The 18,029-nt window shown below is 47.3% G+C and overlaps 1 protein-coding gene across 2 annotated transcripts in view; it reads right to left on the reverse strand.

The window, feature by feature from the left end:
- Positions 1-18,029, reverse strand: part of ZFYVE9 (zinc finger FYVE-type containing 9) — a 1,362,935-nt gene that overhangs the window by 792,012 nt on the left and 552,894 nt on the right. For both annotated transcript variants that reach the window (XM_069642200.1, XM_069642199.1), the window contains exon 7: positions 2,779-2,948. In XM_069642200.1, coding sequence (XP_069498301.1) covers positions 2,779-2,948 — 170 coding nt within the window. The remainder of the gene's footprint in view (positions 1-2,778; positions 2,949-18,029) is intronic.

An 18,029-nucleotide genomic window follows, 5' to 3' on the forward strand; every position in this document is an offset into this window, starting at 1 on the left:
TTGTGTCATATCTCGGTCAAGACTCATAACCATTTTTAAATGGGATCAAATGGACTGCCTAAAATAGTAATCCATGCACCATTCTGCTCGTAAAATGAGACCTTTGGGACAACGGTCCAAAGAGGATAAAGGTATTTCTACCAAGAGAATTCACAGTTTTGTTAATCTGTCTAGATTGCCTATGATTAGGCGTGACCATAAGCTGCTTATCTCCACCTCGTTTGAGGCTGTGAAGACAGACCCCTAGTCATCACTCATGTCAAGACTCACCCTATGTTCGTGTGCTCATCAACATGATTAAACATATACAGTCAGGAATTGTAAAGTTCTTAGACTTAAAGAGATACTGTGACACGCTGCTCTGAATTATACACTTGACACAGGGGTTATCACGTGCATTTAATATGACCCCCCCCCCATCTTCTGAAGGTTATTCTCATTAAACAAGCTAAAGCAAAAGCAGATATAACCTAACATATGACACCTATGAACAAGATTGTCATGTAGACAGAGAGCATGTTTGAATGTGTAAGTAATAGAACAAGTGGTGGTTTAGTTTAACGCAAGGGTAACCTATATCTCTTATTAAGCTATGATGTACTATACGCCTTCAATCTCCATGCACACAGCAACCCTCCATCTGTCACTCACGTTTAGAGCTGAGTGTGCTTCAAATGAAACTGCTTATTTTGGGGTTGAATAGTTCTGCTTAGCTGGGACTGCTGGCCGTCTTGCTCGTATGCTGCTACTGCGCTGCACTCCTCCCCAGCATATCCAGCTTCATGGATTGGCAAGTCTGCTGCTCTCCCTTCTCTCCTTTTCCATCCATGAGCTGGGCTATATATCTACTAAGTACTATGGCGGCCCTGCACGTGTGGGTTTGTCATATCTGCTGTTTGGAACAGTGAGAGCTGGAGCGCCACTTTGTTCGTTCTAGGTAGAACTCCCATGTGAAACTATATTGGATACATTTTTGCATCTCAAAGTGACATTTCTGTACCCATTAGTGAATGCCTTCAATGTAATCTTGTGGTATTTTGTGAAGTTCAGCCACATCACAACATTCTATGCTTCTGCAGGCTATTTTAGCCGGATGTCTATTATTAAAGGATGTCTTTCTCACTTGTTACCCAGTGCTTTCCATTGTACCCTATGGGCCTTGACTTTGCGAATGTGAAAGATGCTTCTGTTCACGTCTGTCAATTTCCTGTTCTTGAATCTGTATCAGATAACACTCAACTGTGTGAGGTTAAAAGGCTGCTATCAGATAGCACCTAATGGTGTGAAGTCAAACAGGCTACTAGCTGACAGTTTTGTGGTCGGCCGACCTGCCAGCGCAGGAAACGCACCATTTCCTGGTCGTTGGCTGATCTGCAGGACTTAAGAACACTTGTCCCCTCAAGTGTTGCACACTTTGTATGCATCATTACATTTTATGGTAAAGTCCCGTGTCTGTGTAAAGAACACCTTTTAGGGCTACAGGTTGTGCGAGATATGAAAAGCTGTCTTAAATGAGTCTGAGTTCATGTAAAATGCCTATCTCCAAGTGGCCATTTAAGGTATTTGATTGTTGGGGTCTACCCAACCTACAAAAATAAAAAGTGAAGTGGTAAGTGTTCTACCATGATACACACTATGGCTCTCATTCTAGCCAGGCAATAGCACTGGTTTTAGTGGAAAATTGTATTTGTATTGTATTTCTATAGTGCTTTAATCCAAAGCGCTGAACAGGTTATAAAACGGTACAAAACAATTTAAAGCACATCAAGGCATTTAAATTAGGCAGACAGCAAATGTTCCTTGAGGTGAGCCCTACAACTGGGAAAAGGAGAAATACAACGAATAGGGAAAGGGAGAGCATCCAGGATTTATGGGCTAAGAGAAAAAAAATAGAAACAGGAAGAGGCAAAGCGAGGAAGAGGGGTGACAAAGAAATTGCGGCTGCAATGGACAGCAATGTATTCTCCACAGAGATCTTCAGTTTCTTCGACAATCTTTACCGTCTAGGAGAAATTTTACAGAAAGGTGCTTAATATTCCTAAGATATGCTTTGTAGAGGCCTACTTCCTTAGACAGTATTTATGCAAACCAAGAAAACGTCTTATACCTCAGCGCATTAATGTTAATGGGTCTTGTAGTATGCACTGTTGCCACTTGCATAGTCGCTTGGCGCTCTGGCAATTGCGGGAAGAGGAATAAAAGGTAACTAGAGAGGAGATATAAGGTGGGGCAAGACCAAAGAGGCATTAAAAGACCATCTAAATCAAATGATTATAAACATATTACTGCTTTCATCATAATCCAATTGATTCTTGCACATGTTAATATAGTGTAGTTCATCAGTGCTTCTGACCACAACATTAACAGCAAACTTCCTCAATTGTGAACATTGAATAGTCTGGCAACAGAGGTGGCAGCTTCTTCAACTAGTGAATTCATGTAATACACATAGTATCAATGCTTGTATTGCTTTTCGATTAGCCTTTTGCACTTTCTTCTGCTCCTTCATTCGGTATGAATTGCTGTGCATCATGCGATTATCCTCAATGTTGGTATGAATATACCCCCATCTTCATCCACTAATTTTCACAATGCTCCTTTCTAATTCTTTAAAAAGCCTAGTAAACCTAGCATATTAGTGAATGTCATGCTATGAAAATATTTGGCTTCTATGCAATGCTATATAACAGTCGTCAATGTAGCCCTACGAAAAATATATACTTTCCATGAACTATGGAAATACATCACACACTCAGGTGTGGCATACTTCTTAATTACCTCTGCTGATGACGGACTGTTTGGCACAGGTTTTACAGGGTCATGAGACATTGCTAAACACCCTGTAGAAGGAGACCCGCTCATTGTCAATTTTGCTTCATCTGCAACTTCTCCATTGGGTAAGATGCCATCAGCAAACCAGACTCGTCTTTGCTCTTTAGGTTGTGTCACTGTAAGGGCCAAGAGGAGAAACATGCAGTAATTAACATAGGTGCTCATGTATGCTCCTGCCAATAAGATGATCATGTTGTGGAATACTGCCAGTGCTAAGCTGGGAAAAAGTTAAAATAACCAAATTCTTTAGGAGGACTTGTTTAATGTGCTGGCATCCACTTTTGGGTGCATTTCAGCACTAACACTTGGGTCCAAATATATTTAGAAAAACAATTAAACACAAATATACCAATGTATCCCCTACTTCATCCTCCATGTGCAACCAGCCCTGTAAGAAAAAGTAACATTTTGAAAATCAGCTAGACTCAGTCCATTGCTCTAAATATACTATCTCGGACTCAAATTCTAGATCCTTTCAGCTCCTATTGATTTTACTTGTGACTTGCTAATCTAACTCGCTCTGTGATGGCATTGGTAGGACTATGTGGCAATCGATCAGTTCCTCCATCGATTATCAATATTTAATGTTAAATGTCTAAATTACTTGACAAATGTTGCAGCTTTGCACAGGAATCTAAAAAAACAGGCAATTTAACTGAGGATTCTTCATGGCATTCCAAGGAATTTTGTAGTAACAGAATGCTGCCATCTGCTAAGCTGGTAAAAAATGTCCACTCACCTTAAATGTTTTTAGTGGAAAGCATGCTTTATATGACAATCAATGACCATAAAAAAAATAGCAAATCCAACAAAAACATACAGATGCCGCGAGTAGCCACAGTATGTTCACGATACATGTGGGTAAAACACTGGTACTACCCGTCAATGTTTACTGGACATGTGAACCAACACCTGAATGCACCTACTACCTTACCTTGATTAGCCGTTAGTATAGCTCCATTATAGACCCAAACCATTGCATCTCTGGGGGACAGCTTTTAATTTATGTACAAAATAAAAAGTGTAGGAAAGAAAATAGGATGAATGGTAGGGCAGAAATCAATTTTTGGGATTTTCTGGACCCAAGTTTGGGACTCCCTAAAAGTGCTTTCCTTTTGTCATCTTCCCTGGTTTTCTAGCTTTACTTTTGTTGCGGGTAGGAGTTATACTCAAGTCCCCTTGCCACATCAACCTTTGAAGCTCATATAGGCACTTGGGCAGGAGTACTTTTTAAGTACCGCATTTTTTGGGTCTTGGGTGATTCGATTTGGGAAGCAAGCTGGTGGCAGCTGTAGTTTAGTTTTGGCTTCACCAGGGATGCAATCTTTTTTTATTGCATTATTAGGCTAATGTACCGGGATGGTAGCCTGGGGGTCACTAATGTAGTTTTGTAAGTCTTACCCCAGGCTATTTTGTTTGACCATCCCTTTGTCTCTGTTGCCCATGAGACAGGCCTAAAATGGCCATTAAACTAACAAGGGCTCACTCTGAGCCCAGCATTGCAACCTTTAGAGTGATTTACACTGGATTGGTCTGTTAAACGGCCAGCCTTGGTGGGTGGAACTGGGTGTTTGGTGAATTTTAGGGCCTACCTGATTTCCTGGACACCAAAACCTTTGTACGTTTACCTGGTATACGATTTGAGGGCTGGCTTAGAACAGCCTCCAAGTGAACATGCTCATTTATTGGAGAACCTGGCCGTTACTCACAAGATTCTTGCTTGAGGACTGTTGTGAATAGGGACTGCTGCATCGGTCGACCTGGTTTTGTCCAATTGGCAGGACCAAGACCCCTTTGTCCTTGCCCTGGTTTTTGTTCCTGGTTTGTTCTTAAGGCGGTTGGAAGTAGTTCCTAGCTATTTCCTAGGGCCCCCTCAACCCCCCCCAACCCTCTAGTTCTCCTTGTTGGCTGGACTGGCTGCCCTAGGTCAATTTCTGGGTTTTTGTTGTGCGACCTCTGAATTCCTCCTGGCCTGGTCCTCAAAGTAGGATGTCTCCCTGGCCTGGATGAGTGGTGGGTCACTGCCACTGTGCCTCACCACCATCTTCGGCCGCCCGAGTGTTAAGATGGATTTCTAGAATCTGGCATGGCGACAGATTTTAGGAGGCCACACTAATTTTAGTGAAAAGGGAACTCGTAGAGGTTTGCCAAAACCCAATCAAGGTAGCAATGGAGAAAGGATGGGGCTTATTCTCAGGTGAATGAGTGTAGGGTCAGGGTCCCTTCATGAGTCCACAGAGTATGGCACACAATAATTCAATTTAGACAGTTATATAAATAAAATTATTCTAGGCCTTATGAACACACTGAAAAATGAATCTAATGGGTTGTATTGCACACATTATTTGTGAAACTGGCTGCACTAAGGCAACCTTACACGAAAAGAAAATAAACCATCAGTACACAAACATCCAACAATGACAAAATACACGATAAACGTTAGTAATAGCTAATTAATACTATAAAAAACAGTGCATAAAACATTATACAAATCCAATTTAAATTATAAGAAAACATCCATACCATATTAAGTATTCTTCATAAAACATTGCAAAACCTATTTTTTTTTATTAAGCATGTAGTTTATTACAATCTTTTGCTATTGATTGCATTCCATTTGCAAAGAGAACACTTACATACTAAAAAAAGGAAGACTTCACTCCCTCACTTAACTCAATCAGTGCATCATGGACTACAGAGATTACATCAAGTTCAAAAGAGTGAAGAGCCTGATTAGAGCTGAGGGGCTTCTTTGAATTTCTTCCAGAAAATCAGCTCCAGGAACTTTGCCAAGGACCAAGTAAGACCCACATTAGCCCCCCCCCCCCATAAAGAATCTCCCACCAGGCATCGGCATCTACAAGAAAGGTGTGCGCTCTGTTCTCAATTCAGGGCAGAAAAGGATCAGAAGTTTTCATGATTCTGCTTGAGCATTACATAGGCGGCATCTATAGTCTTCTGCCCTTCCACCATATCTATGTAATGTTACTTTCCTATGGAGAAAGTTCAATCTTAATCTCAGAAGAAAATCCCTGTATCTAGCAATCGGGAATTTCCTCAGATACTGAGGAGTTATGTTGGGTAGGCCAGTAAACACTCTTGATAGGGTGTGGATCCTGGAGGATGCTCTTTTGGTTTCAGTTTCGTTCCAATCTGCCGCCCACATGGGTCTCTTGACCAGTAAGGATATCGGCATAGGGTTTCGACCGACAAGCCAAGGTTTAGACATTTTTTTCACTATTGGTTTAATGGGCAGTCAGTCATCCCAGATTCCTTCATCCTGATTTCAAAATGAGGAGGGCACTCAGGAGTATTCAATTTGCCAAAGATCGTCAAGGCTTTCCAGACAATTCTCACATATAGTGATAGTCGACCCATGTTGGTGGATTTGGTTAAGTTGTAACAAGGCATTATCTGATTCCCTGCCATTTAGCAGTTGCCATAAATGTCTCAAGTTCGTGTCCAAGGCCTGCATCATGCGTTCAGCGTCATTCTGGTAGAGAATGGCTCTGAGATAAGATCCAGTTCCTGTATTTCTGTTTCTTCTTTTTCACTGCAAGACCCACAGATACCATTGGGAGGGTTTTGAAGCTCCTCAAATCACATAGCAGTACACACTTTTGGTCTGCAATTTTTGCATACGGTACATGCTTTGGGTTAAAGCGGATTTTTGTTCCTCCGTTTGATTCCTCCTTAAAGATAGCTAAGCTGTGTACTTGACCCCTCTGCTATCTTCTCTTGCCAGTCTCAGTCTTTCTGTGAGCTGGGGCACTGTCTCGGGGCCGATTCAGAGTCTGTTTCTGCTAGGTTTCACTGTCAACTTTGGGTTCCAACATTTGGGTTTCTTTTTTTCCCCTTCCAGTCTCAGACAATCTCACACAGGTTAACACCAACAGATCGCGATGACTTTGTTCTATAGGTATTACCCTCAGCAATGTTACTAGGGGGAAGATGGACCCTTCTTCAAAGACGTAATCCAACATCGATCTTGATGTCCCCGAGTGCCAAGTTGTGGCTCCTGCCAGATCTCCCTTCACGTGGCAATTTACCATATATCTCCCAAGGCAGTTTCCTCCACCCAGTCCTGAGAGCAGATTATCTTTTTCATTTTTTTTTTCCCTCAGGCCGCCTGTCACTTCTCAAAGCAGTGCCCAGGCAGTCAATATTTAGATCACCACATATGATTAGCCATGGGTCATCTAGTGGTGTATGTAGCCATTATACATTGGATGGATGAAAGTTTTTGCAACTATGGCATTAGGATTCCAGTACAGGTTAATAAATACTAGATTTACCTTTTTATCATAAGAACAGTCCAGTAACTGGAGTGTTATTATTTGGATAAAAGGATTAGTGTGTTTGACTTGCCCACAGATTTATTGTTGATCAGTGTCAGTAAACCAGAACTTGTTATTTCCCGTATCCCATTTACCACTTATTTAAGTATCCTGTGAAAATCGTCCAGCAAGGGGGTCATCCTGAGCCAGGATTCTTGCACGCATACAATGTCCAATTTAATCATTCTTGGGTCTAGAGATACAGATGATCGAATACTCTAGTATTCCAGGATCCGATCTGCAGCATTCCTGGTCCATTTCCGATCTCCTTCCTGGGGGCAGGGGATAAGGCTCTAGCGAGCCAATCCCAGTACTGCTTCTTGTCAAGCCCAGCTATGTTGTCTGTACTCCCGGATCTGGTTCCACATGCGGATTCCTGAGTCTTCCCACACCCCTATGGTGATCCTCGGCGAGTCTGGACCATGAAGCACCACTGGCTTATCTTCCTGGTTTGGTGGCTCCCTCTGTTTCTATGCAGTGACTTCTATTTAGGTCTCGAGCTCTCTCCCTTAGGTGACCCGTGAAGTTTCTGGGCGTCAAATGAGTGATGATTTACATTCTTTCAAGTAAACGCCCAAGGTTCGCAGATCATTGTTTGCTTTATAAGAGCTGACAAGGCAGGTGAAGCCATATGCATACACACTTGATTGTTTTCCAGCTCACTTAGGAAATCCACTATCTTAATATCCTTGGATTTAATTACTCGAAGTTGTGGTACATGGTGTAATAGACTCATATGTTGGCACGATTCAGAATTAAAACATTGCTGGCCTTCAGGACCCTCTCCAAGATCACCATTCGGCTATCTTGTGGGGTGTCCTGTAACTTTGACCATCTGGACTTGAATGTTTCTGGGTGTCCAAGTCTCATTTTCAGCAGTCTCTACGCTGGTCAGAGGACGGTCTATCCTTACGGGACCTTTTGATCATTCTATCTAGCAAAAAGGACAGTTTCTCGGAGGATGCACTCTTCGCCAGTACTTTAGTCCACTTGTCCTCTAGTGTTTCAAAGATTGTTTCTGTGGGCTGGATGTAGTGCATGGGGTTCTTGTCCTTGTTCTTCTCGGCCCCCATGACTTAAATTGAAATCTGATGATGCTTCCTCCCCAGAGTCTTCGGCCTGGTAATCCTCATATGAGGAAAGTTGCAGCAAGGGATCTTCTGCATCGATCCTCTCTTCCTGCACAGGCCATGACCTAGGTTTTCTTCCAAGTAGTTCCTGGATCAAGGTTGTTGCTTTAGATCCTGCACAGTGGCTTTCCTTTGAAGTCATTGTATGAGTTGGTTTAACAAACTGTTTCTGATGAAGCTCCTCAAGCCGCCACCCCTTGTTTTATCTTTGGTGTGTTTTTAGATTTTTTAAATGAATCATGTAATATCTTTCCTTTTGTTTTCGTTGAGCTTCTGGTCTGTTTTTGCAAGTCCTTGCTAAAAATTAGGAAGTGATCTGTGTTTGTCGAAGTATTTCCAGCCGGTTCAACTGACATGTCCACCTCTACTGCAGATGTTCTCTCTGTGCTGCAGCCTGTTAGAGTCGTAGGAAAACTTCCAGTTGGATTTGAGCCTATGTCCGAATCAGCCTGGGTACTGCAGCAGGTCCGGGGACATTACTGGAATACACTTGGGGACAGTCCATGTCTCAAATGGGGCCCGAACATCAAGTCCGACCGCAAGCAAAGAACAAGTTACTCTCTTACCTGGTAACGTTCTTTCGATGGGATGGTCCAACGACATATTCCATATCTATGACAGTAATCACCACAGCTGTGCTGCTTCGAAAAATCTTCGGCGACTGCGTCCTGCGTCGATGATGTTGTTACGCCACCCTCGAGGACCTCCTCCGACAGCCGACGTCACTGGATGTTATAAGTAGGACGCATGACGCCCGTAGCCTCAGTTGTAGTTTTTTCCCAGAACGTGTGGCACCAGTCTTCTGCCAGTCTGACACACAAAGCCTAGCGGAAAAGTAAGCTGCAATCGCATAAGAAATTCTGTAGCGGGGAAGGCAGGGAGGGAGCGATATGGAATACGTCGTCAGACCATCCCATCTAAAGAACGTTACCAGGTAAGAGTAACTTGTTCTTCGAGGGGATTGGGTCCTCCGACGTATTCCATATCTATGACAGACTCCCAAAGCAGTACCAATGCAAGGAGGTGGGAAAAGAATTTAGAAATCAGAAATCTAGAATGCCCAATCAAATTGCAGAGTAAAGGACCGCCTTGCCAAAGGCCAGATCCTGCCCCCGGATGGAATCGAGGGAGTAGTGACGTACAAAAATATGTACCGAAGCCCAGGTGGCTGCATCACAGATGTTACGAATAGGAACACCCCTCTGTAGGGCAGTAGAGGCAGCCATACCCCTGGTGGAAAGGGTCCGTAAGCCGACCGGTGAGTCCTTACCCGCCAAGCGCTTACACTCAGAAATAACCAGAATAATCTAGCGATACAAAGTCTGTTTCGTCACAGCTTGTCCCAAACGCTTTCCAGCGTAACAAATGAAGAGTTGATCGTCCACTCTGACCCCGGACATGCGTGAAATATAAAAGCTTAACGCTCTCCTAGGATGGAGCCTCTCCTCTTCCTTACCAGGACGTGGAGGAGGATAAAACGCCGGAAGAACAACCTTCTGGCCTAAATGAAATTCCGACACCACCTTCGGAAGAAAGGAAGGACGAGCTCTAAGGACAACCCTGTCCTTATGAAACACAGTGAAGGGTGGCTTAACTGAAAGTGCCTGTAACTCACTCACTCTGCGAGCGGAAGTGACTGCAACCAAAAATACAGTTTTAAGAGTTAACAGTCAAGAAGGGCATGAATGCAAAGGCTCAAACGAAGCACCCATCAGAAACTTGAGAACAAGGTTCAAATCCCAACCGGGCACCTAGAAAGGTGACGGAGGGAACACATTAGTGAGCCCTTTCAGAAACTGAGAAATTAAAGGAATTTTAAAATAGGAACACTCTTCAGACGAGCGCTTAAATATCGACAGCGCCGCCAGGTAACCTTCAATGGTACCCACTTGCAAGCCTCTGTGGGCCGAAGAAAGCAAAAAAGACAGAACCATGGAAATGCCACATGCAAAAGGATCCACATTCTTAACCCTGCACCAGTCGCAGAACTTACGCCAACGGTACAGGGACTTTGTTGGTGGCCGTCTGGCCGAGAGCAACACCTCCATCACGTCTTCAGAGAGGTCCCAATCCTTATACCTCAACCTTTCAGAAACCAAGCGTGAAGGTTGAGGGATCTGACCTCTAGATGGCGAACCTGACCCCCCCCTCCCGTGAGAGCAGATCGTCTCGGTAGGGAAGACGACGTGGAGGGCAGATGGATAAGTCGAGAAGGTCCGGGTACCACGTCCTCTGGGCCCACGCTGAGCAATGAGGATCATCCGGGAACCGAACCTCCGTAACCTCCTCAGTACTTGCGGGATGACGGGGACTGGAGGAAACGCGTACAGCAGCGGGAGTGACCACTCCACCACGAACGAGTCTCCTAAGGCTCCTTTTGGAGGAGATTCCCGCGAGCAGAACCTCTCGCACTTCCGGTTGACACTGGAGGCGAAGAGATCCACTTGAGGGGTCCCCAAAAGGGCGAAGATCTCCAGGAGAATCTCCTGAGCCAAATCCCACTCGTGAGAGATTGCGCTCTGCCTGCTCAGAGCGTCCGCCGTCTCGTTTTCGTCTCCGGCCAGATGAACTGCCGAGATCGAAACTTCCTGCTGGATTGCCCAGAACCAGAGCTGCATCGCCTCCCTGCACAGAGGAAGTGACCCTGCCCCCCCTTTTTGTTGAGGTAGTGCATGGCCACCGTGTTGTCCGTCAGGATCAGGACATTCTTCCCTCGCACAGTCGGCAGAAAAGCCTTCAGGGCTAGCCCGACGGCCCTCAGCTCCAACAGATTGATTTGGAGTCTGGACTCCGACAGAGACCAACGACCGCTGACTCAACTCGTTGGCATGAGCTCCCCATCCCGTGAGGGATGCGTCCGTCACGATAGTCACCTCCGGCCAGGGTAGCCAAAATGGAGCCCCCTTCATCAGATTGTCTTCGACGGCCCAACACAGAAGGTCCTGGGCGACCGAGGACGGCACCTGAACAGGGTCTGACATCCTGCCGGAGGACTGAGACCACTGGAGCTTGAGTGCCCATTGCAAAGATCTCATCTGCAACCTGGCCTCTGGCACCAGAAGAATGCAGGATGCCATGAGGCAGAGCAATCTCAAGAACTCGAACGCTGGGAGACTCTGGGCAAGCTGAAACTTGTGCACCATCTGCTGAATGTGAAGAGCCCTCACCTGGGGAGGAAAAAACACTGCCCCAGGGACGTGTCGAGCACTGCTCCAATGTACTGGAGCCTCTGAGTTGGTGTCAAATGGGACTTCAAGTTGAGGGAGAAGCCCAGCTTGTCGAGGGAGTGGCAGGTGACTGACAGATGATCCAGGACTTGCTCAGGAGAGCGCGCCCTGATCAACCAATCGTCCAGATAGGGGTAGACGTGAATCCCCCCTTTCCTGAGGTGCGCTGCCACCACTACCATGAGCTTGGTGAAGACCCTCGGGCGGAGGTCAATCCGAACGGCAGGACCTGAAACTGAAAGTGCGAGTCGCCAACCGCGAACCTCAGGTACTTCATGTGCTTTGGAAGTATCGGCACATGAAAATAAGCGTCCTTGAGGTCGAGAGACCCCAACCAGTCCTGAGGTTGAAGGGCCTGGAGGACTTGAGAGAGAGTAACCATCTTGAACTTGTCCTTCCTGAAGAGTTTGTTCAAACCGCGCAAATCCATGATGGGTCTCAATCCCCAGTCTTTCTTGAAAATCAAAAAATAGGGGGAATACCATCCCTTATTCCTCTCCGCTACAGGTATCAGTTCTATGGCGCCTTTCTCCAGCAGGGATTGAATTTCCTGCACCAGGAGCAGATCCGGACTCTTCAAAGAGATTCCCCGGTGGATTGTCTTGAGGCCTCTGCCGGAAAGGAAGACAGTAGCCGTGGGTTACGATCTCCAGAACCCACACATCTGAAGTAATGGCGCGCCACTCTGCAAGATGCTGCGCCAGCCTTCCCCCAACCAGCGAACCATGGGACAAGGCCTCATGACTGAGCTGAAGCGGCTGCGGCGTTGCCTGAGGGCAAAGAGGCAACAGCCCGAGCGGCCTTGGCACCTCGAGTACCTTGTTTTCCACCTCTGGCACTCCTACGGTGGCCCCTCTGACTGGCAGCTCCTCTCGCTTTACCAAAGGAGGAGTAATAACGAAAGGAACCTCCGCTCCAATGCTGTCCCCTAGGACGAAAAGCCGGAGGTTGGCGAACTGCAGCGCCCAACGACTTCGCTGCAGCTTTGGAGGTCTGCAACCTCTCAAGGCTCTCGTCAGCCTTGCTGCCAAAAAGATGTTCCACGTCAAAGGGCATGTTGAGGAGCCGGGCCTGCACATCAGGAGCAAACCCCGACTTCCGCAACCACGCAAACCTGCCTATCACGGTGCTCGCCGCCATGGACCGGCTGACGCAATCTGCCATGTCCAAACCCGACTGAACGGCCTCACACATGGCATCCTTGCCACCCTGAACCATGGCAAGGAAACCATCCCGTTCGTCCCCTTTGGGAATATGTTCAGCCGCTAAGGAAACAGTTCCACAGAGTGTGCGTGAAACGTGACAAGGCATATACGGAGTTGGCCAACTGAAGCGCCATAACCCCTGAAGGAAACACTTTCTTCGCCCAGCCGTCAAAACGCTTGTCGTCCCCATCAGGAGGGATGGTAGGATACGACGCCTGCTTTGTCGGGCCGTAGCTGCCTGCACCACCAAACTCTCCAGAGTGGGGTGCTTGGTCAAGTAGCAGGGGTCGCTACTGGCTGGGCGGTATTTTCGCGGCAAAGACTTGCCCACTGCCGGGAGACTCTCCAGAGCAGTCCAAGCCGCCGTCACCCTCCTCTGTAGAGCCATATGGAACGGCAGTACCGGGTCAGTTGGTGGACCTTGGTCGAGGATATCCATAAGGTCATCCTGCAGAAAATTCCCTGGGGAAGCAGACCATCCCAAGTACCCGGTGACCCTGGACATAAGGCGCGGTACAAAGAGTCGGCATGAGTGCCATGCTCAGGCCTACAAAACTCCACCTCCGGAGAGGTGTCCAGCCCACTGGCATCGTGCAGGGATTGCCGAAGGTCTTCAATTTGGCTAAGGCCCGAGAAAATATCATCCGGTACCGTATCCGGAACCATGCCATCATCAGAGCCCTCATCCACCTCTGAAATAAACTCAAGCTGGCGGAAAGAAGGCACAGAATGTGGAACAAAGCCATGCTTGGCCTTTGCCAGAGCCTTTCTAGGCAGTTCCAACGAGCCCTGGGCAACCCCCGTCGAAACAGCCTCGACGCCGTTGACGCCGAACGCGGCGCCGACAGCATCGATGGTGCTGACAGTGTCCTCGAGGCTGGGGGCCCCGACCGTATCCCTAGACAGCTGGGGCGCCGATGACTTCTTCGAAGGCGGGGCCTCGAAAGAGTCCGTCGACGACCTCGGCTCCACCAGCGTCAACGTCTTCCTTGAAGACACCACAGGTTCACACGGTCTCGAGCGCGTTGAGGACCGGGACCTGGAACGGGCATGCCGAGAACGATTCCCCTTTTCCGAGCGGGACCTCTCCTGCGAATCGTGACGACCACCCGAGCCCGAAGGCGTGCGAGCGGTGTCTCTCGACCGATCACGACCGACGCCACTCGGAGGCGCGGATGGACGAGTGCCCTGCGATTCGAGAATCGCCAACCTTTTCTTCCCGAAGGAAGCCCATTCCTCTGGCGTCGCATGCTTGGTGGGGTAAGCGACCCGCTGAAGAGGCAGAGGAGTGGCGGGACCGACTCTGGGACCGAGACCCACTGGACTTCCGATGACGACGCGGAGAGTCGCCCCTCGAATCGTCCGCTGAAAGCCCCGCAGACCTCTACTTCCGTGGCTTGGACACCTTACCTACCAATAACTTCTTCTTGCGCTCCCGCAAGGCTTTTGGCGTGAGCGACTGGCAGTCGACAGTCATCCGTGTCATGGGCCTCCCCGAGGCACCAGAGGCAGGCGTTGTGCAAGTCCGTAACCGACATCTTGGACCCACAGTCCCGGCACTTCTTAAAGCCCAGACGCGGTGTGGAAGACGAGGTAGACATCTTCACGAAGAAAGACTTCACAATACGAAACAGGTTCGAAGAACCGAGAAAGAACAGGAACTCCAAAGAGTCGAGGCGCGCCGAGATCTCCGAAGCAAACAACTGAGGCTACGGGTGTCGTGCGTCCTACTTATAACATCCAGTGACGTTGGCCATTGGAGGAGGTCCTCGAGGGTGGCATATCAACGTCAAAGATTTTCCAAAGCAGCACAGCTGTGGTGATTACTGTCAGATATGGAATACGTCGGAGGACCCAATCCCCTCGAAAATTACCTTTGAGAGGGGCTGGTGGAGATGGGCTTGACGTCAAATCTACTTCGACCCGTTTGGCCTCACTTTTTCTGCTCCCAATATTTCCTTTATTTTTCATTAGAGGTATGGTATCTTGAAAGCACTCTAGGAATGCTTTTTTATCTTCTCTTGCTTCTTCAATTAACTCGACAAGCGTTTTGAACATCATCCCCTCCGTCTCCTTTTCACTTGACGTTTTTTCTCTTAGTGCTTCGATATGGGATTAGATCAAAATGAGCTTAGAGTGCATTAGAGCTTGGAGAGTTGACTGGTCCCTGAAGTCGTCGTTTAAATTTTCGTACAGTTTCTTAAAAAGGGGGCTAGAGTGATCGAGACCATTGATCCAATAGCGGCCTGGACGTGAGCAATTTGAACATCCCAGCTGCCTTTCTCCAAAGCCGTTTGTGTAGGGGCTCTCTCACTGGTGTTTGTTGTCGCCTCCCCCGTATCTCTAAATGCTTGGTGAGTTGATGGTTTCCAAGTTGTATCCAAATCTGAGTCTTCGCTCGACTCTTCACTTGAGCTCAATGGCCGTTGTCGTTGAGACTCTTGCTTCCTAGGGAGCATCACATTGTTGGCCTTATTGAATATCAGTCCTGCTGGCCTGGGTGATTTGGCCTTAGGAATTTGGGCATTGTCGATTTCCTGGGCACTTTTCAACTTTTTGGGGGAAAAGGACAAGCTAGAGTATGTCTATTCCTACTTCCCCAATTAACCTCTTTCCCTTACTGTGGGATTTGGCCATACACAATTACAGAGTTCCGCTTGCAATTTTCTTCGCAAGACAGCCTGCCAATACATTATTTTCCACCAGGGTTGACGCTCTCTGTGCCGGATCCCGTCTGGGTTCCATATTGGAGCTTGAAGCTTCTACTGGCATGAACGTGTAACTCTCGTTTTCATCTTCACTGCATTCATTAACCAAGGCTGGATCTTCAGGTCCGGGGTCAGAGTGGTCTACACATTTAGTCATCTCTCCTCTGGGCTCACCGTTAAGCTGCCAGCCCCAGAAGGGTAGCACCCAGTCTCCTTCAAAACATTGTTTACCATTTGGTCGATCACACAGAGAGATGGAGCAGAAGTGTCCATACGCGCCAGCAGATCGGCATCCGATACATCTAGCCCATCTTTATCCTTGGATGACTTCCCAATAGCATTACCCATGTTATTGTCCTGCCTGTCTCTGTGTTCTTTAACTGCTTGCACAAGAGGCTGGGTATTCCTTGGTTTGAAGTGCCATTTAATTTTCTTGTATTCCGAAAGGGATTTACTGATTGATTTTAACGCAAAGCACCCTCCCCTTCTTACCGCTTCGACTTTGACCTTGGAGGAAGAGGCTACCGCTTTATTTTCTTTCATTATGGGGTCCATACTGTGGTTTCTTAAAGGACAGCTCCATTTCAGGAGGTGCCATTACCTCCCCGAGCTGTGGTTCTGTTGAATGCACCTCTTCTGAAGACATTTGATCCTTGATCTGAGGCTCACTTATGGCTTCTGTTAGGTCTGCGGCTGAAAGGCCGGCAGGGGGCAAGTTTTACAGTCGATTGTGTAAGCGCACTAGGGTTTTCTCATTCCTTGTCGCTGAGGCGGATAGACTGCCTCCTTAGTCAGTAATTTGCCAGTGACGTCTGTCGTATCAAGGTCAGGGCGATTGCAGGAGGATGATTTTCCAGGGGCGTTTAGCGAGTGGGGACGAGATTTCTCATTCGTCTGCTGGGACGAAGGGACAGTATGGTCAAGGTAAGGATCAGGGGACTCTCAAAGGAACAAAGTTACTGCAGGCGCCCCCCCTGGAATAGAGTCACACCTCCTGCTAGAGTGTATTATTAGTGAGGGGCAGTTTGCAGATCCCTCTGTAGATATAGTGGCTGATGTTATAGCAGATTGAGCAGGCAAACAAATTACACCGATCCCCCCATTATCTCCATCATGCATCTTACTTGGCTGCGGGTCCTCTGCAGTCATTGCAGCCCTCTGATGTTGCAAGGCAGCGTCTCCTCCATGACATTCTTGGACACACTGCAAACACCACACTCTGCAAACACCACACTCTGCAAACACCACACTCTGCAAACACCACACTCTGCAAACACCACACTCTGCAAACACCACACTCTGCAAACACCACACTCTGCAAACACCACACTCTGCAAACACCACACTCTGCAAACACCACACTCTGCAAACACCACACTCTGCATCGGGAGTGGGGTGTTTTTAGTGGAAGCACCACCTTCAGGGGAAATGGAAAGCAGACTTCTGCAACGCTCCTCCAGCAAAAACGCAGCACGGCACAGCGAAGCAGGGTCTACCCAACACTCGCCGCTCAGAGCATGGGTTTCCACTGTCCGGGAACGTCGACTCTCCCCACCTGCAGGCAAAACCTTTACCTTAGCCCTGCTTGCCATCAAATATCACCAAGTAATTTTCAACAAATCAGCACGGCAGTAGCTATAGTTAAGGTCTCTCCCCCACTAGAAAGCCCATTAAAAAAATCTAGGCGGGGTTTGCGAGTTGGAGCGATACAAACTTGGCACAAACACAAGTGACCATTGAATAAGCGTGCCCTCAGGTCATGTTTGGGTCTGAGGGCAGGTGCTTGGTGTATCCGTTCGGTGAGATAGGGGGGTGCTGATTGCGATAGACATTTGTGAGTGATTGTGAGAGTCTTGAACAGAATTTGCTCTTTACTAGGGAGCCAGTGGGCGTCTTGTCTAGCCTGAGAAATATGCTCTCTTGGGGATGCTGATAGCGGCTCTGAGGGCATTGTTTTGAGTTATTTGTAGTCTAATAATATTTTTGGATGAAGTACCTAGAAGGAGGACATTACAGTAGTCCAATTTTGCGTCTATGGTGGCTCTTGCAATATTGAGGCTGTTTTGGAGGAGGTGAGGTTTGATGGCATTAATGATTTTCGTTGGGAGTGCTGCTGATGACGCAATATAACCGACTTGTCTATCAATGGATAGTGTGGAATCCAGGAACACTTCTAATGTTTTTACTGCGGTTGAGGCAGGGATTATAGTGCTTTCGATTTAGAAATTGCAGTATTTGCTGTCTAGTTTTTTTAGTATCTAGTTTGGGCCTACCAGTAAGATTTCCGTTTTGTCCCCGTTGAGACAAAGGCCGTTGGCTGCCATCCAGGCCTGGATGATTGCATAAATATGCTGTAAGGTTTTCAGGTCTTCCTCATAGTCACCGGATAAAGGGAGAAGAATTTGTGTGTCATCAGCATAATTGGTGATGCTTATGCCGGATTCTTCTAGGTCGTTGAATAGAGGTAGGGTGAAGAGGTTATAGAGGGTAGGGGAGGTGCACGAGCATTGTGGCAACCCACAACCAATAGGGGATGGGTCGGCTGAAGCCTGGTCTGAGAAAACCCTCATGGCCCGGCCCTCCAGAAAGG

This window comes from Ambystoma mexicanum, chromosome 1q (assembly GCF_040938575.1).
Source record: "Ambystoma mexicanum isolate Mex_15411 chromosome 1q, UKY_AmexF1_1, whole genome shotgun sequence".
NCBI lineage: Eukaryota > Metazoa > Chordata > Amphibia > Caudata > Ambystomatidae > Ambystoma > Ambystoma mexicanum.